General features: G+C 38.2%; 2 protein-coding genes across 2 annotated transcripts; both read right to left on the bottom strand.

The window, feature by feature from the left end:
• Positions 1–9,849: 9,849 nt before the first annotated feature.
• Positions 9,850–12,626, bottom strand: LOC131333933 (cyclin-D3-3-like). The gene is made up of 4 exons (XM_058368765.1): positions 11,930–12,626; positions 11,018–11,219; positions 10,796–10,926; positions 9,850–10,500 (listed from the first exon to the last, which is right to left on the bottom strand). The coding sequence occupies exons 1-4, from the start codon at positions 12,383–12,385 to the stop codon at positions 10,270–10,272; spliced, it is 1,020 nt and encodes a 339-aa protein (XP_058224748.1). The 5' UTR covers positions 12,386–12,626; the 3' UTR covers positions 9,850–10,269.
• Positions 12,627–19,823: 7,197 nt separating this feature from the next.
• LOC131333612 (mannose-P-dolichol utilization defect 1 protein homolog 2) lies at positions 19,824–26,082 on the bottom strand. The gene is made up of 8 exons (XM_058368222.1): positions 25,707–26,082; positions 23,301–23,454; positions 22,769–22,841; positions 22,549–22,615; positions 22,105–22,164; positions 21,600–21,660; positions 21,476–21,517; positions 19,824–20,256 (listed from the first exon to the last, which is right to left on the bottom strand). The coding sequence occupies exons 1-8, from the start codon at positions 25,863–25,865 to the stop codon at positions 20,150–20,152; spliced, it is 723 nt and encodes a 240-aa protein (XP_058224205.1). The 5' UTR covers positions 25,866–26,082; the 3' UTR covers positions 19,824–20,149.
• Between the last annotated feature and the right edge of the window lie 503 nt (positions 26,083–26,585).

Genomic DNA, 26,585 nt, shown 5'->3' on the forward strand with positions numbered 1-26,585 from the left:
TGACCTCATAAGCAAGATTTAATTTGAAAGACGGTTTCATAATCGTCCTCTCGCGTTCTCTCACACTTGCGCAAGCGCGACTTGAATTTAAGCTTCCGTGAACCTATGTGGTTTTGGATTTTCTTAACCTTTGGACCACTGGAAATTAGGCCCTATGTACTCTACTGGGTATTGGTGAACTTTGCCAGAAATAATGGGGCTTGTTTCACTGGATATGTTCCCCACCATGCCCACCCACCATAGGACAAATCTATCATCCATCAAACTAAATGCAGAGGCTGTCTTCATTACCTAGCAATAGCATGTTTGATGAGTGTTATGTTTGGCATTACCTGGGATTGTGACAACTCATGGCTGCCCCCACCCCCACCTCACCTAGGCCGAGTAACGCAATGGGCTAATCGAATTCGAGTTCATGTTCACTCACTAAGAACTCATTTGAACCCGGTTTTCAAAAGCAAATACGTCAAGTTTGAACATCTTCTTGAATCCCTTTAAGTTGTCAAACCAATTGCTCGAACAAGTCAGTACCCGGCTCGTTCGGCATATGATGTATGAAAAGATTCAAACTACTAGATTTCGTTTTCGTGGTCGGCTCAATTAACATTGTTTGAGATCGGCACGCCTCGAAAACAAGATAAGTTCAAACCTACTCCTAAAGCTCATTAAACTTTCAAACTAAACTCGAACAATGAACTGCTCGGCTCGATCGAGATCATTGGATGCTGACACTGTGTTGGATATAAGCTGATGGGTTTGCAACAAAACCTGGGAGACAATAACATCTCAATTTAATTTGGATCAGGATAGAAGAAGGGCATCCCTTGAATTTATGTTAGTCACGCATGGAATGTGTATTCCCTGGCTAGTGGATACTCCATATAGTCAGATCTTGATCACCTTTACTATCCCCTAGTCTTGGAGTCCAAAAAGTTACTATCCTGTGTGTAAGATATGAGTCCATTACGTAATTGATACGGGCCCATTAGATGCAAGATTCGCGATTTGAAGGCTCCGTTGTAAATTTTTTTGTCTAATTTTTTTTTCTGGTATTTTTACTTCTCACATTTTTTTGTTGAGCTTTTTGTCATAATATAACACAACCACATTGATGACCTATATGCACGTAACACGATCACATCGATGATCACCTATATGCACGGTTAAGGGTTTGGATTGAGCCTTCGACTTGATTAATCACACATAGCTCTCACACTTCCTATTAAATCGTAACATATTTCATCTACTATCTTTTGTCAATTATAATATGAAAAATCAAAAGCAGTTCAAGTCAGTTAGGGCACCTTTTAATTCTATAGAACAAATGAGTGGAACTGAACTGGAAATAACTCTTCTTTTTTTTGGAAATAACTCTCTCTCTCCCTCTCCACAAATATCTTTGGTCTCCCTAGTCCCTCCACCTCGCCCTAGGGTTTCACACTATTGCACGGTGGTGGGAGGGAAGGCCAGGGTATAATATTGTGTTTGTTTTGTTTTTGCCTTCTCTTCAGAAGATCAACAACTTGTCCGCCATGTCGTGATCTATGAGAGTTTTGTCTCTCGTCATTTCGAGGGTTGTTACTTTTGTCTTTGGATAAATATTTGGTCTATAGATTGGATTTTTTCAAAGACGATGTTGCTTCGTAATGATATTAGTGTCAACAGTGCTTTTATCCTACATAATTAGTTTGGCTTCGTACAAGATATTCATAATAAACTCTATTATGTAAGTGCCGTTGAACTATTATGAATATAATCTTCTCCATTTTGTAAATAAACAAAACTAGAAATAAGTGATTTTTTAGGGCACTACTACAGTGAAAACCACAGATTTCAATGTGTCCTTTGGAAGTACTATCTATACATACTGAGCTACATGTGCATTTGGTCCACATTTCCATGATTTTTTAATCTTGAGGGAATAAGGATTTGGCAAGGAATTACTCCTTGATTCGATGTTTCATATTTTACCGAAAAATATTTTACGCCCAAATAAATGGAGCCTTAATGTATTTTGATTGTTCACAATTTGAGGCACTTTGATAAAAAAAAAATAGAAGTGGTCTTTGAAGCACTAAACCACAATTTTAAAGTACATTTTTTAAAATACATTACAACTGAACACAAAAAACTTATTGAAAATTTGATTTTTCAATCATTTCTCATCCTTTCTCTGCAACTAAACAGGGCCTAAAGAGAATAGTTATTTCTTAGATTCCCAAAAATTGGATTGTACTTCATGTTGCGAAGATGGATGAGATTGAATGATTCTGGTGTTATTTCAAGGTAAATAAAACAAACAAACAAACTACTAGGCCGACGGTTGGGGTTACAAATTTGGCCCGGCCCATAAATGATCGGGCCTTATGATCGGGCTAAGGCTAGCCTGTCCCAAGCCCGTCGAGCTCCAACAAAAAAAAAAAAAAATGGTCCGGGTTGAGCCTGTCTTGGCTGACTTTGTATTGGGCCAACGTCAAGAGGTTTTTGAAATTGGACTGGCCCAATGAAATAGGAAAAATAGTAATAATCCAGATCTGCGTACAGCTTCAACCTAGGCTGAGTAGTTGGGTCCACCAGTTAAGGATTGCTTAGGCCCAATTCTTGATGGTTTAGTGGGCTAACCCAGACGATGCCAAAAGAATTTGAATTGTACCGTGAAGTCTAAAACCCTATATCTTTTCTGCATCATTCCAATTTTATCGGATGTTCCTGAAGGGACAAAACCCCATAGCTGTTGTCCCTTGAAGCCTAAGGATTGAACTTCAATTTTCGCCGTAGAAAATTTTCTCGATTACCTGTTTTTTAACATCACTCATTTAAACAAGAAACAAGTACACAAGTGTTTTTAGTCACACGAATATTACTGCATTGGGCAAAAAATATCTCAATATGCAATGTATTCTACTATTACACAGAACCCGTATTAATAGAAGAGTATTAGAAAACCGAATGACAATTTGTCAACCAGTTCGGACTCCCATGACTCGAAATTTTTGGCTCCGCCTTTGTCCCATACCCTCATTAATAAGCCTGGGTTACATAATTTTCTAATTGGACCATTCGCCTCCGCTCTCAATCCATCCTTTTTTGTGAATTTCAGTTTCGAGATAGTTTTTGAAATAAGCTTCTATGCTCGTGCTCTCGCTTTCGCTTACACTCACAGATTCACACTATACGTGACTTATTAGGTTTAAGCTTCCGGTGTGTATCTATAATGCAGGGTAAGGTTTTCCATGATCTTTGGACCACAGGAAATTAGGCCCTATGTACTCTACTGGGTATTGGTGGATTTTGTCAGAAATAAAAGGGCTTGTTTCACGGACTGGATATGTTCCCCACCAGGCCACCATGCCCACCTACCACAGGACAAATCTATCATCCATCAAACTAAATGTTGAGGCTGTCTTCATTACCTAGAGCAATAGCATGTTTTTTTTTTGATCCGCGAGCAATAGCATGTTTGATGAGTGTTATGTTTGGCATTACCTGAGATTGTGACACCTCATAGCGGCCTCTATCCCCACCTCACCCAGGCCGAGTAATGCAACGGGCCATTCAAATTCGAGTTTGTGTTCGCTCGTTAAAAACTTGTTCGAATTCAATTTCAAACACAAATAAGTCAAGTTTGAACATTTTCTTGAATCCCTTTAAGTTGTCAAACCAATTGCTCGAACAAGCTAGTGCCCGGCTCGTTCGGCATATGATGTATGAAAAGATTCAAACTATTAGATTTCGTTTCGTGGTCGGCTCAATTAACACTGTTTGAGATTAGCACGCCTCAAAAACAAGATAAGTTCAAACCTACTCCTAAAGCTCATTAAATTTTCAAACTAAACTCAAACAATTAACTGCTCGGCTCATACGGAATCATTGGATGCTGACACTGTGGTGGATATAAGCTGATGGGTCTGCAACAAAACCTGGGGGGAAATAACATCTCAATTTAATTTGGATCAGGATAGAAGAAGGGTATCCCTTGAATTTATGTTAGTCACGCATGGAATGTGTATTCCCTGGCATATATTTGGATCAAGAGCTTCACTATCCTGTGTATAAGATATGGGTCCATGATTGATATATATGGCCTAAGACTCAAGATTCGCATTTGAAGGCTCCATTCTTGTAAAAAAAGATTGCCTAAAACTATTTTTGGTATTTTTTACTACTCGCAATTTTTTGTTGAGTTTTTTATCATAATTTTTGGGATTAATCATTCGGCTCGACGAGAGGAATCAGAAAAGTATAAAAACATGGACCGATGTTGAAAAAAGTTCATATAAAACGACACTTTAGACCCAAAAAAAAAGTGAGAATACATTGGGAATTGTCCCACGTTGAGCAAAGAAAATGAAATGCATGGAGGCAATATATTAACCAATGCGAGCAGCTACTGTATAGCTCGATGTTAACCTTTCGAGCCACTCTATTATGAGTTCTTCTAGGTCACGCGGCCTTAGTCTCACACACAATCACATTGATGACCTATATGCATGTTTAAGGGTTTTGATTGAGCCTTCTGATTGATTAATCACACATAGCTATTACACATCCTATTGAATTGTAACATATTTCATCTACTCTCTTTTGTCAATTATGATATGAAAAATCAAAAGCATTTCAAGTCAGTTAGGGCACCTATTAAGGCGAGGCGGAGAATTTCGTATCGAAAAGTCTTTTGAGGGGATCAGGATTTAAGAACCGATATTGACTTCTTACTTTGCATAAATTTCCCAAGAATCATTTTTTTTTTTTTTAAATTTAAGGGTTAGGTAATAGAGTCGAAGCAAGCCTATTTTCACTAGCAAGTCTATGGACAAAACTGACTTTCTGCTAATGAGTTATTTGGCCGCAAGTTTGGGTGAGGTAGGTGGAGTACTTATGTCCTTAATTCTATAGATCAACAAATGAGTGGAACTGAACTGGAAATAACCCCCTCTCTCTCTCTCTCTCTCTCTCTCTCTCTCCCCGTCACAAATATCTTTGTTCTCCCTTACCCTCCTTCATAGGGTTTCACGCCCTTGTACGACGGTGGAAAGAAAAGGCCATGGTATATATAGTTTTGTTTTCATTCTGTCTCTTCAGCTAGTTCAACGACTTGTCGGGAAGAGCATAGGGTTTCACACCTTGTTGTCTTTATCTTTGTCTAGCACGTTATCTCTTTTGAGACTACTGATTTTAGGTATGAATGTACGATAGATTGAGAGTGCTGCTATTTGCGTCAGGCTTAACGTCTGGGTCGGGGTGAATGACATCGACTACCTTGTGTTTTTCTAGTTTTACAATAGTTAGATGATTAGTTTGGCTTTGTCCAAGATATATGTAATGAACTCTTTTATGCAAATGCCGCTGAACTATTATTATTATAATCTTCTTCATTTTTATTTAAAAAAACTGGAAATAAGTGATTTTTTAGGTCAATAATATAGTGGAAACCACAAATTTCAATGTGTCCTTTGGAAGCACTGTCTATACATACTGAGCTACGTGTGCATTGGGTCCACCTTTCGATGATTTTCTAATCTTGAGAGAATAAGGATTTGGCAAGGAATTATGACTTTGATTCGATGTTTCATTAGTTTCGACAAACCAGATCATTCAAGATATTTATACATAAGAGAAGAAAAAACACAATGCAATAAAAGTGGACACTACTGGTCCGAAAATACAGAAAACAACAAATAAAATACAACAAAACTTTGAATCCAGGCCCCTACCCCAAATGTTTGGAAAGGAATCAGGAACCTTGTTGTGCCCGCTTGCCTTGAGTTCGGACGTCTCGAAATTGAAAACATAATTTGATCTATTTACTATCTAGAGTTAGACGTGAATAGCAAATCATAATCTTGAGAAAAATCAGGTCAATCGAACAACGTTAACCTAGTAAACAAATACGTAGCGTTTTTGTTCAACATAATAACTGTAAATCTAAAAATATACAGCAAGATTATTTTGTTCAATTGGTAAGCTTACGAATTCCAACGCAATTGATCTTTGTTCGCGTCTATTTATAAAGAAATAAATGGTTCAGATTACATTTTCGAACTCGGGACAAGACCCAAACCGAAAGCACAACAGCCTATTGTGCCCCAAGTAAAAGCAGGGCCCTTAGTTCGTTTGGGGAAGGGTCATAGGAGTATTTTTTTTTTTTAGGAAGACTTGGACCTCTTCTTCTTTTTGCTTTTGGAGGAGTAGGATGTTATTGTATGCTAGTGGAGTACTTTTTTAGAGTCCAAACAGTTTACGTGTAATTCAATTACTTTCGAAGCTCCGAAAATTTCTAGAGGATTTATCTGATGATGCTTATATTAGCACCATTGGACTTGCAAAATGTTTTTGACGCTAGCTCTACCTTACTATAAATATATACTCCGAAATTTATTTTTAATGTATATCAAAAATTAAATTGTGCATAATTTGAGGCACTTTGATAAAAAAGATGTATTTGAAGCACTAAACGACAATTTTAAAGTACATTTTTCTGAAAAAAAAATAAAGTACAAAATTATTTTCTTGAATACTCCTATTTCATACATCGAATGCCAACACAGAGACTTACATTAGCACATCAGATATTTGATGCGCTTGTACATCCCAAACCTCAACCTCAAAATGTAATTCTCACCCCCCATTTTGATTAATTTTTCATTTTGTAAAATTATTAATTTTTCTTTATTTCTTTTTACTGTGGACATTAATGCTCGGATCTGTGAGAATAATATTGAAATCAAATAAAGAAAGACATAGATGTTCACTAGGTCAAAAAGATGACCAATGGGTTGGGAGTTGAAGATAGCAGTGTCCACAAAAGAAGAGGATGTGTTAACTGGAACCAACTCTCTCTTTCTCTCTCTCTCCCTCTCTCTCTCACACACACAAATTTGGAAATCTTATAATGCAAGATGTAGGGCGGTAATCCGGTCGTCCATTTTGACGCCGCCAACTCAAATTTAATCTATATTCCTATTGCTCCAACTCGTCTATTGCCGAATGAAACGGTCGGATCGACTGTCCTGTAAAGCAGCCTGGATCCCCTTGTCCCTCTCACATACACATGTCACATGATTAGTAATCCATTTCTTATCATTGCCTCTCTATAGATCTTTCTTTTTTTCTTTTCGCCTTTTTTGAGTTGAAATATACTAAAGTCTATAGCTACTGTCAAAAGGGCCAAACAAAGACGATTCAAACAAAATCTAAAGATACTGTCCCCCAATTTCTGCACTCCATTTCCCCCCATTCCTTTAACCTTTTCTTCCTTTTTGTTTGGGTGCGAATTTTGTGAATCTAATTGCATCTGAAATCTTCTCTAGTGGCTCTAATGCTGCTTAATCCTGTCTTTTCCTTTCGGTCGCCTTCTCCAATTATCTCTTTGAATAGATGGTTTATTCGTAAGGGCATTTGGACGCTTTTGCATACCTTGATTAATTTTCTATCCTGTCATTCACTAGCGTAAGAGGAGGATTCATATAAAATCAAAGTGAAATTCCAAATCAATTTGACGTCCAATGGAACAAAAAAAAAACACAAAGAGAGGACATACATGAAAGGGTATTTGTGAAACTAAAGTGCACGTAGGAAAGTACGTCGGGAATATAGTATAAGACTATAATTATTAGTATAAAAAAAATTACAAACCACTTTTATTAAATAAGTACGTACTTTGAATTCATAAGAGCTAACATCCCAAAGTGTCAAAAGTCAAATGACAACAATACTAATGTACCTTTTTGGTGCCATTTTGGCACAATATTAAATCTAGTCCATTGAATTAAAATCATCTCACTTTCAATGTAACATCAGTTGACTTGAACGATATGGAAGATTTAACAAAACCAAACATGCTGTCGAATTTGACACCAAAATGGCTTTGTTATTGATTTACACCAATTTTTACTCACCGATAGACATGAATTTTACCATTAAAGAGTATAAAGGCTTTGGTCACCAATGTGGTAGCGGGTGAACTTGTTCCAATGATAGAACTCTCAAACTCGATATTGTAATTTTGGGAAATCTTCAACTACATTTCTAAAAGGAGCATTTCAAGTCATTTTCATTTTAATTTCCTTCAAACTTGATTGTGAAAGGGGCCGAAGAAATTTTTCGTAAGAGTCCAGGGTACAAAGCGTAATTAACTAATTGCTTGGCATTTTGGGACTGGTCCTCCTCCATTATTTTGGCAAAGCGCCAACTTCCTAACTGATAGTAGAGCACTCCAAGGTCAAATTCTGTATGTCCCAATGTTGAAGAACTATTTTTGCTGAAAATCAGAACAATAGCTGTTGGGCCCGGTGGTATTGGCCCGAGACTTTGGTATTTGTTCTCACTTAAAGTCTCAGGCATGATTTCTCTTGTCAATAACTCTCGGGACCATCTCAATGACCTCGCCCCACTCGTAAACATATGAAAAGGGCAGTAGAGATTATTTCGAGATGTGCACATGCTGTCCCGAGACACCTTACGTTACCAGAAGAAGAAAAAAAAAGTATAGTTGCTCTGTGAAAGACAGCTCATGGGTAGTAGGTAGATAGTACTAACTGGAGTCTGGAGTGAAAAGATTTTGGCATTGAGCCCTGTATCGTTTGCGTGTGTAATCCGTGAAAAACTTTTTGCAATAACCGAAATGGCCGGCTTTATTCGTCTATCAGGTCAAAACCACCACAAGATACTACTAGTATATTACTACTACTACGACTACTAGCATAGCATAGCATATCTAACCAAGAGATTGCCAGTGGCCGACAACTTGGCCCTCCCTCTCTCTTCACATGCAACCTTAATTAGTTTTGGAAATTCTGTAATGCTAGAGGTGTAATACGCGATTCGAACCGTCCGTTTCGATAATCAATGGTTTAGATTTCATCTTGCTAATCAATGGTTCCAATTTCATGTCGGTAATGGATGACTACTCACATCTGCAAGGGTCGATGGTTCTCTCTCGCGCGCATGTGCTTGATTTTGGAGATCACTACACTCCCTCCGTACCGTATCATTTGCTATGTAAGGAAAGCTTCTTTTTTTTTTTTTTTTTGAATCAGTATGTAAGGAAAGCTTAATGACATGCAATTAACTTATCTTTCTTTTCCGGAAAATTTAATGACATTTTATATTTGTATGTCCGATCGTTAACTGACATGGTCATCCGGTCATAAAATAAAGAAATATATGGCATGTTTGTTCTGCGAATAGAATTATCAATTATGGAGTTGAGTTATCCATAAATTTTAGTATCCGTGATCTCAACATATTCTACATAAACTGTTTCGAGAAAAGTTGTCTCGCACCTCTGCCGGGTCAAAATAGTCCTCACACTCGTGATGAGATTCACTGGAAAATTAGTTTATCGTGATTCACTTTTGCACTATCCCACGAAAAACATTTTGTTCTGAGATCATTTAGTCCATTTCTGCTGTCTTTTCCCCTAATCAAAAGTGCCTTCGATTGTGAACACACGCCTTAATTTAGGCAGACGCAGTTTTCAAAATCACTGTAAATTTTGAGGGTGGCATTTTGAAGCCTTGTCCAACCTCGCAAATAAGCAAAGAGCGATGCTAATGGGGTATGCTGCCAAGCATCCCCTGAAAACAAAACAAGTGCAGAGCAACCGATCAGGCCGAATATCTAGACAATCGATGGCTCAAATTTGTATGCTGCTCAGAGTCAATCCGAATCGTCCGTGCCGAGATGAACAGCAGAATCGACCACTTGGCACCGCTTTGGAGGGATGCCGCTCGGCAGCATCCCCTCCTGGACACATAGATGTGTCTGAAATCAGCCCCGGAACACACTACTCAATCCTTCGTTGAAAAACGAGAGGACTCAACGGTGAGGCAATTTTCCACCCACATACAATACAAACAAAATCGAGGTTGAATATATATATAATCTAATACAAAGAGAACAATGGCTTTATACTTTTTTTTTTTTGATCTGCCAATGGCTTTATACTTAAAAAGGGAATTCAGAGAAAAGAGAAGTAATAGTGGAAATACTCTTCAATGATACTAATGGTCTTTACTTTCTCGGGATAAAATGCATACCATCTCTACTTCAAAACCCATCATTCTCAGAGACAAGCAAATGAAGCCATGGGTTCTATTTGTGTTTTCTCTGATTTGGGTTTTTTTGGATAGAAAAGTATGAAGAGATGGTAGGCAATTTAACATGAACCTAAAGAACATACTAGTATAACAATATTCAGCACAAAAATGAAGACTGGGTCCATGAGGGAACTAGTAGTAAACAAGGAAAAGCAGTGGAGGGTGGTGTCTAGCAATGTTGGTGGTCTGGAGCTCCTTTACTCCTCTTCGACAGCTGCTCCGGCGAGGAAGAGACCGATGCCACCGCAGCCCACGAGTCATTCGAGCTGTCGGAGCTGAAACAGGCATCCATCACTCCATTTGGGCTCCCGGGAATCGACCGGAGCTTTCTCTTTCTGGCCTGGTAGCAAAGCTCTGATGTCGATTTCACGATTTGCTTGTAACACTCCTCTACTTTGTCCTGTTCAATGTCATATAGGTTAAACCACATTCAAGATTCAAGAAAACTGATTGTTTGAGGGGGATTAATAATGATGATTACAAAATCTCACCGGATTAGTACCTCGATAGCATAATATATTACACTGTGACATTACATACATGAGGCATACGTAGACCGGGTCATAAATATTTTGGCAAAACACAAGATGTTTAGTCACCTTAGCTCAACGGGTACTCATATCCGGTTAAACAAATGAACCAAAAAGATTGAACAATTGCGAAAGGCAATTAGTGAAGTATGAAAGATAACCAACCTTATCAATTCCAAGAGTAGCCAAAATCTGGTTATGGTAATCCACTGCCAAACAGGGCTCCACAGTATTGATAACGTGCAGCATTATGGCAGTGGCCAATACAGATGGGAGATAATTCGTGAACCTGAAATCTGCAATGGAATTTGCACAGTAAAGTGAAGTTAGTAGAAACCCAGAAAGAGAAACTTTAATAAGTTGGGTGTGAAAATTTTTAATGCTTACCAGAAATTATGCAGAGAATGAGGGACTCGCACCTAAAGAGGAATTCCCAACAGGGGTGGTTCATTAAACCTAGCCTCCTTAGAATGTAATCAACAAAGGAGAGTGGGGTCACTGGATTCATCCTCCATTGAAGAGTAGACAGTACTAGAATCTCCATTCTTTGAATTGTTTTGGCCTCAAAAACATACCTAGTCTCTTCCACCTAAACAAATTGAAGAAACCCATATTGGAATTTGATAAATAGACAAGGGCATGGTCTCTGTAATGGTAAATATAAATGAAAACTAAAACCCCACATTTTTAGTTTTACAAACAAATCAAAGAAACCCACTTCGAAATTTCGGAAACAAAACCTGGGTGCACTCCGGGTGAGTTCACGCTATTGACTGACTAAACAGTATTCCCGATACCTAGTTCGAGACAACTAATTTCCTTTATCTAAATGGACTAAATGGTATTTTCCGTATACGTAGGAATGTGTTTTTTTTTTTTTTACATAGATCAAAGAAACCCATATTTCAATTCGTATAAATAAAAATGGGTACAGTCTCTGATCTCTAAATTCGTAAATCTGTGAAGAAAGAAGAAACCAACTTTCGAATCACACAAACAGAACATGGGTATGGTCGATAAATTCACGAGATACATCCAAATCAAACAAAAAAACCCATGTCGAAATTTAAGAAACAAAACCTGGGTTTGCTACTTTTTATACTCCATAGATATGTGAATTTATATTTGTACGTACAAACATCAAAGAACCCCCCAATTCATTCACCCAAACGAAAAATTAAAAATTGGAAAAAACACCGAGCCCACATTAAGATTTGATAAACACAACATGGGTATAATCGATATAGACACACACACAAAAAAAATAAAAAAAATAAAAAGATTATGTAAACATCATACTTGGAGGTCTAATAGGAGGGGTACTTGAGTCTCTTCCACTTTGGCAGCAAGAGAGAGACAGGCCACGGCAGCTAGTTGGCTCATCCATGGCTTCTCTCTCTGAAAATGGAATCTCGAGAAGAATCTATCAAAGTAGTTCACAGCAAGAACCGCAGTAAGAGCAGAGAAAGAGAAGTAGGCATTGACTTTCAGAATCCACTCCACGGCGTCGTTTCTAGCCCCAGCCAGAGACGGATTTCGTTCAAGAGCTTCGTACATTGGGGACTGATTCTCTTGCTCCTTAGAGAGCAAAGAGGATAACTCTTCCTCTTCCCACAACATATCTTGTTCAAGTAACTGTTTTGGATGAGGGGTAACAATGTTCTTGTAATTCCTCCCTTCATCTTCTTCTTCCCAATGTTGCTCTTCTTCACAGTACAAAGAATCCAAAAGAAATGGAAGGTCTTTCTGGGCCATCTTCTTCTGAGAAGAAGAAATCTGGGTCTTGGCTCATTATCCCGAAAACACAGACATAGTCATCTCTCTCTCTCTCTCTCTCTCTCTCTAGGGAGTGGGAGCCTGGGAGGTGAAGGGACTGGTTTGGGAGCAGTACGCACAACAAATGGGCGTTCTTGATCTTATTTTGTGGGGTTAATTTCCTTCGGCTCTGTGCTTTTTGTTGTTTTTATATGGGGGGGTATTTGGGTTTTCTGAGCGTGTCGCAGAGCTGAATCGTGGATCACGTGACATTTGTACCCTTTGCATTTGATGATGCTGGGCCTACCCAATGGAATTAGCTGGATCGTATCTATCTTGGGCTGTTTGATTGGCAGTGCCACGATTTTTCTATGGCAATTTGCATCACATCGGGGATATATAGTCGCGCGTCACATGATGTTGTGTGAATCTATGGCATTTTCGAATCGAGATCAATCGCTTAGAAAAACTACTTCTGGCTAATTGGATATCAAGATTTTTCTTTCCTTTTAGGTAGTATAGTTTTTTTTTCTTTTCCCTGAGCCGAAAAGGATGGAAAGAACAATCAGCGTAGTAACTCCTTTAGAACGTTAGTACGTTACCATGGAAAGTTTTATTCGCTGTGGAATATTCGGTTTGAATCATAGCTACTGTATAGAAAGGCGAGCCCGTCATCACAACCTCACAAAAGTGCTAGAACGGACCAAGCGTCCTCCACACAGCATCTGAATCACAAGACTATAGTTAGTAGTAATATCATTAGAGGCTTTGGAGCATCTCGGGCAAAATTTACAAAAGTTAATTTTATTTTGCTACTTTTTTTTTTAATTGAAGGAGAAGTTAGTAGAGCGCACTCTAGCAGACTTTACAAAATCAACACAAATTCTCCCTTTGACTAGGTAACACATGGGTAATAGTAAAATTGTCATCTCTAGAATCTGAAATCTTAGAAGAGAACAAATCTCTTAGATTCAAATCTTGACCACCAGATCAATCCGTGGGTTTCACTTGACATCCTTTCTCTCTCCTTCTCCTCTCTTTTTGGGAAGTAATCTCCAAATATTTATGAGCTATTTACAAAAATTAATCTTGTAGAATGTTTGTACATTACATTGACGCACAGCTTGGAAATACTCCTACGTACTGCTGGGTTCGCTAAGCTGATTAATCACTTCCCCACCCCCCCACCCCCCCCCCCCCCCCCCCCCCCCCCCCCCATATTAAACAGTTAAGTAAATAAGCTAACGAAGAACTCATATAGAGAAGAGTTAGGATTCAATTCGTTCTTTCGACAAGATATGACCCCGTGGATCTCACAATAAAGAATTTCAAAGGATGGCCAATTAAATTAGTCTTAGTTAATTATCTATGCCAATAGATTCTAAAACTATAAGTGCACGTTGATCTCATTTTCGTTGTTTAGAGCATATTCAATCAAACATCCTCTATTTCTTCATTTTAGAGGATCAAACTAACATTATTTAATCAAAAAGTAAATATAGAGGATTATACTATGCACATGAACTCAAATCACAACCCTTTATATCTCTATATTCACACTCTATTTCAAATACTTCCTCACTTTTCCTCTCATCATTATTCCAACTCACTCAAAATTTAATACTTTTTGCATTTTATATTCAAAAAGTAGTTTTGAAGGATTCTCCAAAACTTTTTTTTCATACTCTATATATGGAGGATTAAACTCAATTCTCCAAAATGGAGGAAAATATGGAGGGTGGGTAGGAGTGATATTTTCCTCCAAAATGGAGAAATTGAGGAAATTTTGAAGTTATGGAGAGTGAGGTAGGAGATGCTCTTAGTACTAGCAGTTTTGGCTGTCTTTTAATTTTCGCACTTTGATTCCCAAAGCTTTCAATTGAGAAGAAAAAAAAAAGGGTCCAATAGGAACTTCATTTCAAAAATTAAAGAATCAAGCCATGCCAATAATCTCCCCAATTTGGAAAGCTTTGAAACCACACAAATTTGGTTCATTGCTTCACATTCGTTTCACTGCACTTGGATAAAATGTTTCTACTTTACCAAAAATTGTTTCGGGGATGCTATCAAACAGCTCCTTATAGAGTGGATGCAGAGCGGCCGATCCGGTTATTTATTTCGGGACGGGCGGCTCATATTGAATTTGAACCATCCATTATTCGGTTAAGATTTCAACTATTAATTGTCAAAATGAATAGTTGGATCGATCTCTTTACGTGTAGATAGTCCACCAAAAACTACTGTAGCTCTCAGTCTCAAGAGTGTTTGAGCAGAAAAAGCAGACAAAAGATTCACTGCATGCATAAACACTGCCCAGAGCTTTCGGGGAGACAACCCGAAGCCCAAAGAAGATTTTGGACAATTATATATCAATGGAGGGGATGTAAATACCATTCCTTTCTCTGTTAATTTTTCTGCCTCTCCTTGAAAGCCCTTCCACAGTACAACCCAGCAGGAGTAATAATTTTTTCGAGAAAATTCACTTCCCAATGCGAATTTTGCTTCTATAAATCTCTGCACTGCACGCATTGATATTTACAGAGCACTTTATTTTTTTTTCGAGAAAATTCAAAAATTTTTTTTTTTGGTACTTCTATAAATCTCTGCTTTTGAGATCGTAGACATGAGTCATGTTAAACGACGTCTCTTGTTCCTAGCCTTTAGTTCACCGCCTATAGTTCTTTTGTCCTTTTCGAGAGCCGTTGCTGGTCTAGAGTATAATCACATCCAGAAGAAGGGTTGCTATCGCCTGATTGCCTCCTCCGCCTTTTATAGTGCGCAAAAGAAAGTCACTAAATTTAATGTTTTATGTACCAAATATTAACTTGCCGCTGGCTCAAGCTCAACGTGTATGGTTTGAGTGGGTAGGCGAATGGGAGAGCCCTAGTTGGTGATCTTACCCGTAACTCAAATGGTGATTAGGATAATGGGTTTTTGTCGCAAGCTCGGTGCGACAAAAATATGGGTCTTTCGCGTTGGCCTTCAACTCTTGATAATGTTTTCAACAATGTGGAAATAGAAGTGGATGCAACTACCATTCCACATCTTCTCCAATCTACTACGACGGAGTTCCACCATCTTAATTAATGGTCTTCTACCGATTGCAGGTTCCTTCTACAAACAGCTCGGTAACCTCCGGTTAAGCATGTGATGAGAAAGTATATATAGATAACAAATGCGCATATCTTCAAGCTACGAATGTTTCAACTAAGCTTGTTTCTTCTTTTACAGATAAGAAATGTGCATATTTCCCGTTTGACCGAAAACAAAAACCAAAAAACAGAGTCCCCTTGTTTCATAATTCAGTATCCTTTTCATCATGAGAAAACATGAAAGGCAAAGTGCATGGCATGATGAAATTACTCCGCATTGAAAAATACCCGTACTAGTGTGTGATATGTTGCAGAATGGCGTGTAGGGCTGCTGCTGTGATATGTTGCTTTCTTTGGTTTCTTTTCCTTGGGCTCAATCTCCCAGGACTGGGAGCTAGAGAGAGATAGGATCAGTACCCATGCATTCCTCATATGATTACTTAACATGAAAAAGAATGGAAATTGATTTTCGCACTGTATTTTTAGCCATAGAAACTTTATTTTTGGTTTTTTTTCTCTCTTAATATTTGAAATTACAATAATATCTTTTAAAGTGGATGAACATTAACAAATTAAAGGATAATTTGATAATTTCACATAGGATAAAGACAAAAAAATAAAGTGTTGATGCCTGAATATGGAGTGCCAAAATCACTTTTCCATAAAGGAATCCAGAAAGACTTTATTTTAGGATGCCGACGGCTCATTATGCTGGTCATGATATTTTACTTCATTCATTTAAAAAATCAAATAAATTATATATTGAACAGAACGAAATTTCTCTTGAGGACTAGCTATGAACATAATTCGACTAAGCTTTAATCAGTAAATGATCTTCTTTTCTTATAACGATGATTTACACATTATGATACAAAAACAAAAACAAAAAAAAGCTTCAGTCATCCAAGGGAACCATGATGGATTCTATTGTAGGACACGTAAAAAATCATCACATGAGAGAATCTTGAGCAGAGAGGTGAAAGCATGTGAGATTGGAATCAATGATGGTAGTCGATGACACGGTTTCGGCTTTAACAAAATAGTTGCTATTAATTATTTTATATTTATCTATCTATATATCCCGACTTCTTTTCTTTCTTTTTCCTATTTGACTTTTTTCTTTTTTTCTTTTTTTGGGTCAAACGGAAATTCAACTTTTTTTCTTTCAATTATGCATTGTGCACATGTTCATGCTGGTAAACAGATAGAGTACCACAAAGGGGCATACGAAAAGCCTATTCTCTTATATCTAGGGACTCACCAATAATCACCATCTTATGCATGCATGCATGCCTATATCCGTACGTACAATGAACGTACGTGGACGGTGGAGTTCCTTGTCCTAGAGTTTAAGGGACCGCCTATAAAATAGGTATAGTCTGAACACTCAAATGATAGTGTTTGTCTTGTAATTATAGCCCTAGCCCACATTTTAGTTCTTCATTGTTGATGGGTAACTACTTGCAGGGTTATTAATGACCTCTTCAATGACGACCAAATCTCTCTCATGGAATGGGAAAATGCTGCCAAGCACTTCGACAATCGACGGTTCGGATCTTAACTGAACAATGGATGCTTTAGATTTGTATGCTTGCAGATTAGATCCGAGTCATCCGTGCCGAGATGAACAGCCGGATCTGCCAATCTGGACTCGCTCGTCGGCAACATCCCCGGGTCCCTTTCTCATACACTCCTTTCAGTGCGTGTATTGTATCGAAAGGGAACCCAATGATTTCACATTTCTCATGAACAAAAAATGTTTATGGAGGCGGCAATGGTTTTCATACTTTCACACATTGGACAAGTATATTTCATATGCAATCGATCAGATTAGTGATCTCGTCGTTAGCTGCAGTAGGTTGTTGCTTTGTAATGCAATTTTTTAAATTTAAACGAAGTTTTTGCATTCAAGAAGATAATCCGGTTATGGAGAATTCCCTCTGTGGGCCAATGATAGTTCTCCCCCACTTTGAGTCTCTGACCTATCAATAGGCTGTGAACAAGCTAACCCAACTGGACAGCAGAAAATGCAAAGCTTGACTCTTTTGACTCGTCCGGATGACAATAAATTCAATTGGTCGCAAAACACTGCCAAAACTTTCACACTTAAAGCACTGCGTAAGGAAAAAGATTACTCACTCAGGGCGTCCCGTCTTCTTTTGCGGTAAGGGGAGGGAAATCGGGCTGGAGTAATGGCTACGAACAAAGGTTCGGCTAGAGTACCAGTTTTCTTACTAGCATAATACCTATTGGTATCGATAAGATATCATGTACAATTCAAGTTTACGGTTATTAGTGTTATTTTCCCATATCCAATAATTTAGTATAGCATAAACATTTATTACAAAGCAAAATAAATTTAAAAGTTGTTCACTGGTGATTAGGGATGGCAAATTGAATCCAAACCCATTAATCAACCCAAATCCAGCCAGTAGAAAATAGACCCAACCTAGCCCATTTATTAATTGGGTTAGAATGGGTCTAACCCATCTAATGAATCTTAATTTGATCAACTTAAATGACCTAATAAATCATGAATATGACCCAACTAAAAGAACCCTTCTCAGTCGATCATAAGTCTGTAGCCGCTTGATCGCATACTTTGGTCTTGCCCATTTTTCTAAGTTAAGACAATTGGCATTGTCTTTAGGGCTTCTTTACTCTGTAAGTGTCAAAACCAAAGTGAATGATCCATTTTCCGAGTCCACTCTACCAGGAAAAATCTCACGTACCAATTTTTTATTTATTTATTTTTATAATTGGATGTTCGGGCTAACTTTCGTGCACCTCGACTAATCCAAATCCTGAAGTTAACAAATAGGCAAACAACTCTCCGGTGGCTCCAAAGATTTGAAATGTTTGGCTGGATTCAGACGTGCGATCTCATTGAGAAAAAACACATATTAGATTTCTCATGTTCACTTGACCAAACCCAGTGGCGACTCCGAGAATTCCGAAGCATGGGGTTAATATACATAAACGTTAATACTTTTGCCAATTGTAAAACCGAAAAAAATATAACATAATAAGGGCAATTAAAAACCTACTTCCAACAAAAATTACATTTAAAGCTCGACAAGCGTTTCAACTAGTACACAACGGATATCAAAATGCATATACTAATGGCCTTTCTTTTCAATTCTCAACAAAAAAAACCTACATAAACTTCTACAACTTCTACTATTGCATTCGATGCGATTTCATATTTTGGAATCATTGCATGATTCTAAGTCGATAGCGTCATATACTTCCTTTTCAATATATGCGTCGACCAAGCGATTATTCAGTCATTGGTCTCACATTCGACCACACAACCTGCTCTTCTCATATTTCACTCAAGTTTTATACATTTAAACTAACAGAATATCCAAAGTGAATGAGAGGGAAAACAAGAAAAATATGTACCAAAAAAAGGAGGATAATATTATATGTTACAGTATCATGTTAAAAAGAGAGAGAGGATAATATGGTAATTTTAGTGTGCATGGGTATTTTAGTCATTTAGATAATTTGATGTATATGGGTAATATGGCCATTTCAGTGTACATAAATATTTTATTCATTTTAAAATTTAAATATATATGTAATTGGGTTAATGGGCGGGTCGGATTTAATTTTAAATAAATGGGTCGGGTTGAATATGGGTAATTGAGCTCATAACTAATGGGTTTTAAATGGGTCAATGACTCATTAAAAACCCAATCCACCTACAACTTATCCAATTTTGTCCAAACTCACCCGTTTACCACCCCTATTATAGTGACCGGTATTGACAGTACCATCCAGTATTTGAGGCGAGTCTGAACAAAATTGGAGTAGGTCAACCATTACCTACTCCATTGACAAATGATAATGGGGGGTGATGGTGGGCCACTGCCAAAGGATAGCCGGTTGATCTGCACATGAGCGAAACCCATACGGCGGATCTGAGACCCAATTCACAACCTGCGAAATGGGATCTACCACGGGCTTCATGATTGGATCGGGACTGGTCTTATATTAGGCGTAAAACAGAAGGACAAAGGGAAACGCTTGTCTTTTTTTCCATGCACACTCAGATAAGGCGCATGCCATTATAGTATAAGTTGTATAACTACCGTTAGTTCCCATCGGATCTCTAACCGTATAGCTTTTGTCCCCAAACAACACGAGGACCTTTCGCGTATTCGTGAATGGCTGGGCGGTGGAGTATATTGGGATAAACCACGGGGGTGTAAAAGGAATCTTGCCCGAGGAACAGTTGCATTACCCAGAAACTAAATTAGGTAGATTTTCCTGCAGGCGAATGGGGGTCTTACAAGTCCTTCACAATTCCAAACAAAATGAGAAATTTCGGCAAAAACATATAAAGGAGATTGGGTGGCATTGTCCCACTTAATTGTTAAAGCTGATAATAGTATGGCCAACAATGTAAGTTGCATAACGGAGCTTATCTCAATTCTACCATTCTACATAACGGAGCAATCTACGTAAAGGATTTTGGTTCAGAGAAGAAACACTGTATTTGATTCAACATGGAAGCATGAACTTCTATCTCGGAAAATCACGAATACAGAAAAGAAAAGAAAAAATGCTACCTGACCTTCGGGTATCAATAATTAGGGAATCAAGTCCAACTTGAGAACACCATGACACCTTGAGAGAAAAGCTCCTGGGGCCCAGCCTCATTCTTCTAATCTTTTTTCTTTTCTTTCTTCCCTTGTGATGGTTTCTGGTACATGATTATCTGGCTCAAGATGGTACCATTCAACACAATACCAATGACAGAGCCCAGAACCACTTCGAAACATCAAGGACCCAACAAATGGATAATTGGAAGCAAAAGCAAGCAATAAATTATAAAGCCTGGATAGAGACATGGAAAATGGCAAGAAAACACATGAATGAAGCCACATAGAGTAACACATGAATGAAGCCACATAGAGTAGGTCAGGGCTGGTTGCCGCCTTGCCGGTGTAATACAAGAAGTTCAATATAAAAAGCCTAACCCAACACTCTATTTGGTTCTCTGATTTCTCAAAGAAAGAAAACGAATGGAAATGAATCAGAGAATCTTAATTCCGTGCTCTTGAATGGTTGAGGTGGCAAACCATCCTTTTGTTTGATAATCATAAGAAAGTGAATCGACAAGTACTTTCATTTCACATTTGTTCATTTCCCTAAACAAATTCAATCCAAACATACTCGTTAACTTTTCTGTTGCAAAGATGCGATAAATATCGAAAGGGGCATTGTTAGGTGAAGGGGTAAAAAAGCTCCAGCATTTTCATGTTAGAACAGGATCAACATTTCTGAACAAAAAAAGGATAAAAATAATGGACAACAAGAAGAACTTCAGCAAAAGAAAAGCATAGATAGCTAAGTTTATTGTCCATGAAACTCTATGGCCTTGTTTGGGTTGGTCTTGGCTGCTTGGCATCCAGGTTTCTGCCGATTCTGCCGGAATTGGGATATCCAGAGTCCAAACTTGTTTAGTTGACGGTTTGAAAACATGCTGGAGCATTTCAGGAGCTCATTGAAAAAGAAAACCTACTTCTAGACAATACAAAAGATGTTTCATTCGGAAAGTGTTTTGTCTAATCCAAGGATAGGTTATGAAAAGCATGAGTTTTTTGTTTAGAACATATTTTTTTAAAAGTGTTTTCCAAAACTAATTTCAATAAATTGCAGCCTAGTAAGACCTTAAACCTGAGATCTGCAAATGATATATGTTTTTAAAAATTAGCATTGTGCAATGAAGGGCCTTAAAGAAATAAGTAAAATGGTAAGAACCACCTTCGTGACCTAGAAAAAATGTATGATAAGAATGATGTGCCTCTGCTTGCCAAAACAAGTGGTCTGGTTCCAGTACTCCATATACACTATACAATATCAATATGGTAATTCTCTTTTATTTGTACCAAACAAGTATGATGATAGTTCTCATCATCCAGTTAGAACTGCTAGAGACATGATCAACCAAAAATAAGTAATGGTCATAAGCAAGAGGCAAGGATACCACTTGTTGGAGCTTTTTCCTGGAGACTGGTGAAAACTCGCACTGCAGAAAACATGCAAGTCAGTTCAGTACATTTCCCTCAACATAATAACTGTGCTATGCTGGTGTCAAAAAGTGTACTCACCCAGTGAACCTGCAGAGTTCATTAAACAGGTTAAAAAGCTGAGTTCCCCGGTGCTTTTATTCTGCGCAAAGAACAGCCACATGGACGTCGCCAATTAATGCATGAAAACTTTGAAGCAATACCACAAATTAATCTTTAAGGGTTGATATAAAAATAGTAAAGAGATATACCTAATTCTAAACTGAGAAAATGAAACTGAACATTTCCACCGTTTTTGAGGTGATAAAGGTAACATAAAAACAAAATAGACTACAGATTATGGATCATGGTGACAGATGTTTATACAGTGGCACTTTGGAAGATCAACAAGTAGGGTGTGGATCAGTGGATGTGTGTAATGGTCATTCGGAGGGTGTTTGTTTTCTTTGAGTGTGCCCTCTGCCCCTCCCGGATGCATGTTCGCAAGTGGCCAACTTATGTCCAGCCCCGCAGATCTGTGTCTTAGGGGAGGGTGGGGTTGCTGATTAATGGGAGGACCGGAAAAGAACCAAAGAAGTCAACTTACACTATAGTTCTGCCAAATTTGTGGGACCCTAGCGCAGAAAAAAATTGCATGTTGAGATGCCTGCAATGTATCCACAACAGAATGGTGTTAGACATGCATAAAATTCTGGTTTATGGCAGAAATAAATTGCTTGAAAGTTCAAATGTGATTGTATTACACTATTATAGAATAAGACACAAAACTAAGGAGAACAAGATGTTAAAGGAAACGAGTGACAATGGGCCTATTTGTTGGAGCTCACTTAAAGCTGAAAGTAGATACAATGTAAGCAGAAGCCAAAAGTATCACTTCCCCTGCTTCTGGGTAAAATCAATTCTTTTGAGCTATTTTCGGCACATAAGCTATAGGAGGGCTACGCGAAGGCTCAGACTTCCTTATTTGCTTAAATGATAAGCAGCTCTTAGAAGCTGAATTGCACTTTGGTAATTAAATACAGTGACTCACATATAGAGCTTCAAAGAGAATGGGATCAATTTGACCAGCCAAGATGGTGGGTGCCACACCACAATATCTGCAATACCATTACTGAGGGGAAGACATGACATTTCTTATTCCGGCATAGAGAGAACTTCCTTGTAAGATATGGTAGTTATAACTTATTACTACATAGTCAATTTCAAAACAATGCCAAAGAGCAATCATCTCCGTAAAGAAAGTAGGATACAGCAATGCCTTCATCCACGTCTTGGTTCCCAGAGGCTGAGAATAATAGTAGATAATTGCAAGTAAAATTATAGCTGCAACAGAGAAGGCAAAAGATGAGAGACTTAGATCAGATCATTTGATATTATCATGTCAAGATTAGTATTTCTGCATCACAAAAGAGAAAAACAGGAGTTCGATGGCAATACTTTATTTCTGAAAGCTAGTTGGACAAAAAACAAGCTCCTTTGTTTCGCTAAGCACACATATTGGAAATGAGAGTTGTATTTGTAATGGGCCAGTACTGATTTTTTTCTTAAACCAAATCATTTCTGATATCCGAAACAATCACTTATTGTGAAGTTGAATGCGAACTATTATATAGTCTCCAATGTAATCCCTGCTAAAATGGATCAATAATTGAAAACAAAGAGCTGGAAGCAAAATGAACTAAATGGGAGGCTTCGCCGACATACCAGTGCATATCACATCAACATTGAACATTAGAACAGGAAAGAATATAAGCACAATGTTAGAAAGAAAGAAAAAAAAACCTTGAATCAAAAGAAATGCCAACTCCCCGTAAGCTGAGAATGGGAGCCCTTTATGAAGACAATAAGCCAAAGCAATGGTGTAGCCAACTAATTCAAGCTCAAAGGCCATAACACTAAGCCCTCTGACACTTTGGTGCTTCAAAATCTTTAATATCTGCAAATGAATGAGAGAAGCATCAAATGAGAGATACAATAGAACACGCAACCAAGAGATTCAAAAGAAAACCTCTCATGTTCTAGGTGCAAGAAGCAAATTCCTTGAGACAAAGGCTACTAGCAAAGACATTATTAGATTGTTAACCACCAACTTATCTAAAAGATTAAGCTATTAGAGAGAGGGCAACTTTATTATTTATACCTTCAACACGCCCCCTCACGTGTAGCCAGGCTCTCCTCCATAAGCGGGCTAAACGCGTGTAAATATTTTGACATTAGGTAGGCCATAAAGTTCGAACACATGATCTACTAATACCAAGTTAAAGCATCCAACTCAAAACCAATTGACAATAGGTAGAGTAGCCTCTAGAATATATTAACCAAGCTTGGATGGCTTAGACAAGGGATGTGGTATAAAGTCTAACACTCCCCCTCACGTGCAGCCCTAATGCACATGGATGTACGAATTTAGGAGATTAGGAGATTTGACTCGAGCAACGAAGACTCGACCACGTGAAGTGAGACCACCCAATACCTAACTTTGATACCGTGTTAGATTTCTTGGAGGGTTCCAACCTGAAACCAATTGGCAATGATGGCAGAGGCCGCCTAGGCTCACATACTAGTTTTCGAGCTCGAGGTGATGATTAATCGATATGAGACAAATTCCAACACTCCCTGCACGTACGACCCCTGACTTGCACGTCGAGAGGTCAACAAAGGATCCGGAACATATGGATCACAATGTAACAAAGTGCAACTATGGCACAAACAAAGGGAAAAAGCCTCCGAAAACCTAACTCTGATACCAGATTAGATTGTTAACCGCCAACTCATCTAAAAGCTCAAGCTATTAGAGAGAGGGAAACTTTATATTTTATACCTTCAGCAAACATAATCTAGTAATTACATTGAGGCTCTTCGTACAAATATGGCCACTATTCACAACATGAAGGAGGACTACGATGCTTATTGCTTAAGACATTAAGGCTCTCTCTAGCTCTCCCTTGTTGGATGTGGTCTACACTCTACAGTAGTTCTACCATCTCTCCAAATGCTAGATAATTGCCACTGCATAATGATAGGTCAGATAACTGGAGGCAGATGTACTCTATCGGTGATTCGGTATAACTATCAAAGGTGCTGAAACTTCGGAAACGAACCACATATCCATATGCTTGGGTACTGAAACTTGTATCTTAGAAAGCTCCTCATGTATCAAAATTTCATGATCTCTGACTCCCATATTTTCTACACCATATTTGTTCATGGTTAGCATAGTGGAAGCTTGTTACAATATGTTGAGGTTCCTTGCCCGCCTTAAAAGATGAATAAGCTGTGATATAATCCACAAAGGAGAGGATATACAGAATGCAAATTGTATGATTTTATGGCATCAAATAGTCAAAATCCCCTACAATGGAGAGGATATACAGAAACCTTACAGCAATATTTACAACAAATTTTCTGAGAGAGAAGATGCAATTGAGAACGCAACAACCAATAAGATTACCACACATAAGTTTCAGTGCAAAAGGGTGACTCAAACCCAAAATCAAATAACATTCACTATTTCTTGAACTATTGAACCACAAAACAAGGAAAACTCAAAGAAGAGAACAGAAACAATTAATTAAGAATCCCAAGCGTTGACCCGTGCTCTAACACAAAACATAAAAACGGAAAATTCTACAATACACACTCATAAAAAGTTCTTCCTTTACCCCCCACTCACAATGATTCATGCCTACATCTCAATCCTTCAAAACTAACACCACAGAAGACCATAACAAATCCGCCACAAAACCTCATGGCATCTGTCACCACAAAGTTATATCTGAAACCCAAAACCTTCATAACCTAACCGCAACCTATGGTAACCAACTGGGGCTAGCTCACTAGGAGGTTCAAATCTCTCCACCTGCGTGTGGGTGTTCTTCCCTTATAGGGGCTTTTCCTTTCTTTATTTGTTTTCTTGTATTGATTGAGTTGTTGGAGCTTGGTTATCTCATTGCACACTCACAATTGATAAAGTATCCCGGGTTTGCATGATGTAAATGATCTCTCCAATCGATTGGCAAAAAAAACCCAGCAACCTATGGTGATAATTTCGTTATCCTACACCCTTCATACCAATAAACTAACAACAAAATCCCATGCTTTTCAAACACAATACCGCCTGCGTGTTGCACCATAAAAGATGGGAATTTTATCTACGGCGGTGGGTTTTGGGTGAGGATTAGGCATTACCTGAGGGAGTTTGACGGTGGTGGAAGCGGCGACGATGCAGTAGCCAAGGAGCTTCGAAATCAGTGGAAGTAAACAGTCTTTTTCTGGGAATTGTCCGTCGCTGAGAGATCCAAACGCACAGCTGAAATCCATCCCTAGAAACTTCATCTCAACACCCATTTAAGGTCGATACAAAAGCTGAGAGATACAAATTAGTAATGAATTATACAAAAGGACATGGGGGAGCGGAGAGGATGGAAGACTTTCCCAGATCAGAGAGAGGGATAAACTAACGAGAACAGAAGAAGAAACTACATTAGTAGTTCTTGAACTTTATTCTTTGCTTCCATTTGGTCCCCATCGGTTAGTTGTTGGGACGGTGTTAACCTTCGATTGTGGGGTGAGGGTGATAAACGAGCCAAACTACTGGCTCAAATTTGAGCTCATATTCGTTGGTTAAAATCGCGTTCAATATTGGTTCAGTTAAATTTAAAAATCAAGCCCGAATATTTTTTTTATTGAATCTCACCCGACAGAATTCAAACAAGTCATTACTTGACTCGTTTGGCATATATGTATTAAAATTTAAATTTTTCGAGATCGGCTTGATTGGAGCTCATTTTAGATCACAATAGCAAGCTAAGCTCGTCGAGTTTTCAAATCAAGTTCAAATATGCTAATGTTTAACTCGTTTGGTTGGTTTATCATCCCTCGAAAAATACACACGTGCCGATCATGTGGGATTTTTTGTTGGGCAAAAATTGGTAACAAAGATACAAAGAGTTGTTGAGCTGTTTTCTAATGCCATTTGGATCTTGCTAACCACAATCATATCCACGTTGGTTAATACTATATTGCCAAGAACTTTAGGATTTCAACATTTTTCACATATTAACTCAG

Source organism: Rhododendron vialii, chromosome 7a (assembly GCF_030253575.1).
Source record: "Rhododendron vialii isolate Sample 1 chromosome 7a, ASM3025357v1".
In the NCBI taxonomy this organism is placed as follows: Eukaryota; Viridiplantae; Streptophyta; class Magnoliopsida; order Ericales; family Ericaceae; genus Rhododendron; species Rhododendron vialii.

Coding starts and splice junctions, on each gene's coding strand:
- LOC131333933 (XM_058368765.1), bottom strand. CDS start 12,385: ATGGCCCAGAAAGACCTTCCATTTCTTTTGGATTCTTTGTACTGTGAA. Junction 10,927..11,017: donor CATTCTCTGCATAATTTCTG/GTAAGCATTAAA, acceptor ATTCCATTGCAG/ATTTCAGGTTCACGAATTAT. Junction 10,501..10,795: donor CTACTCTTGGAATTGATAAG/GTTGGTTATCTT, acceptor GACATTGAACAG/GACAAAGTAGAGGAGTGTTA.
- LOC131333612 (XM_058368222.1), bottom strand. CDS start 25,865: ATGGGTGTTGAGATGAAGTTTCTAGGGATGGATTTCAGCTGTGCGTTT. Junction 23,455..25,706: donor CCACCGTCAAACTCCCTCAG/GTAATGCCTAAT, acceptor ATTCATTTGCAG/ATATTAAAGATTTTGAAGCA. Junction 22,842..23,300: donor GGCATTTCTTTTGATTCAAG/GTTTTTTTTTCT, acceptor TCTCTGTTGCAG/CTATAATTTTACTTGCAATT.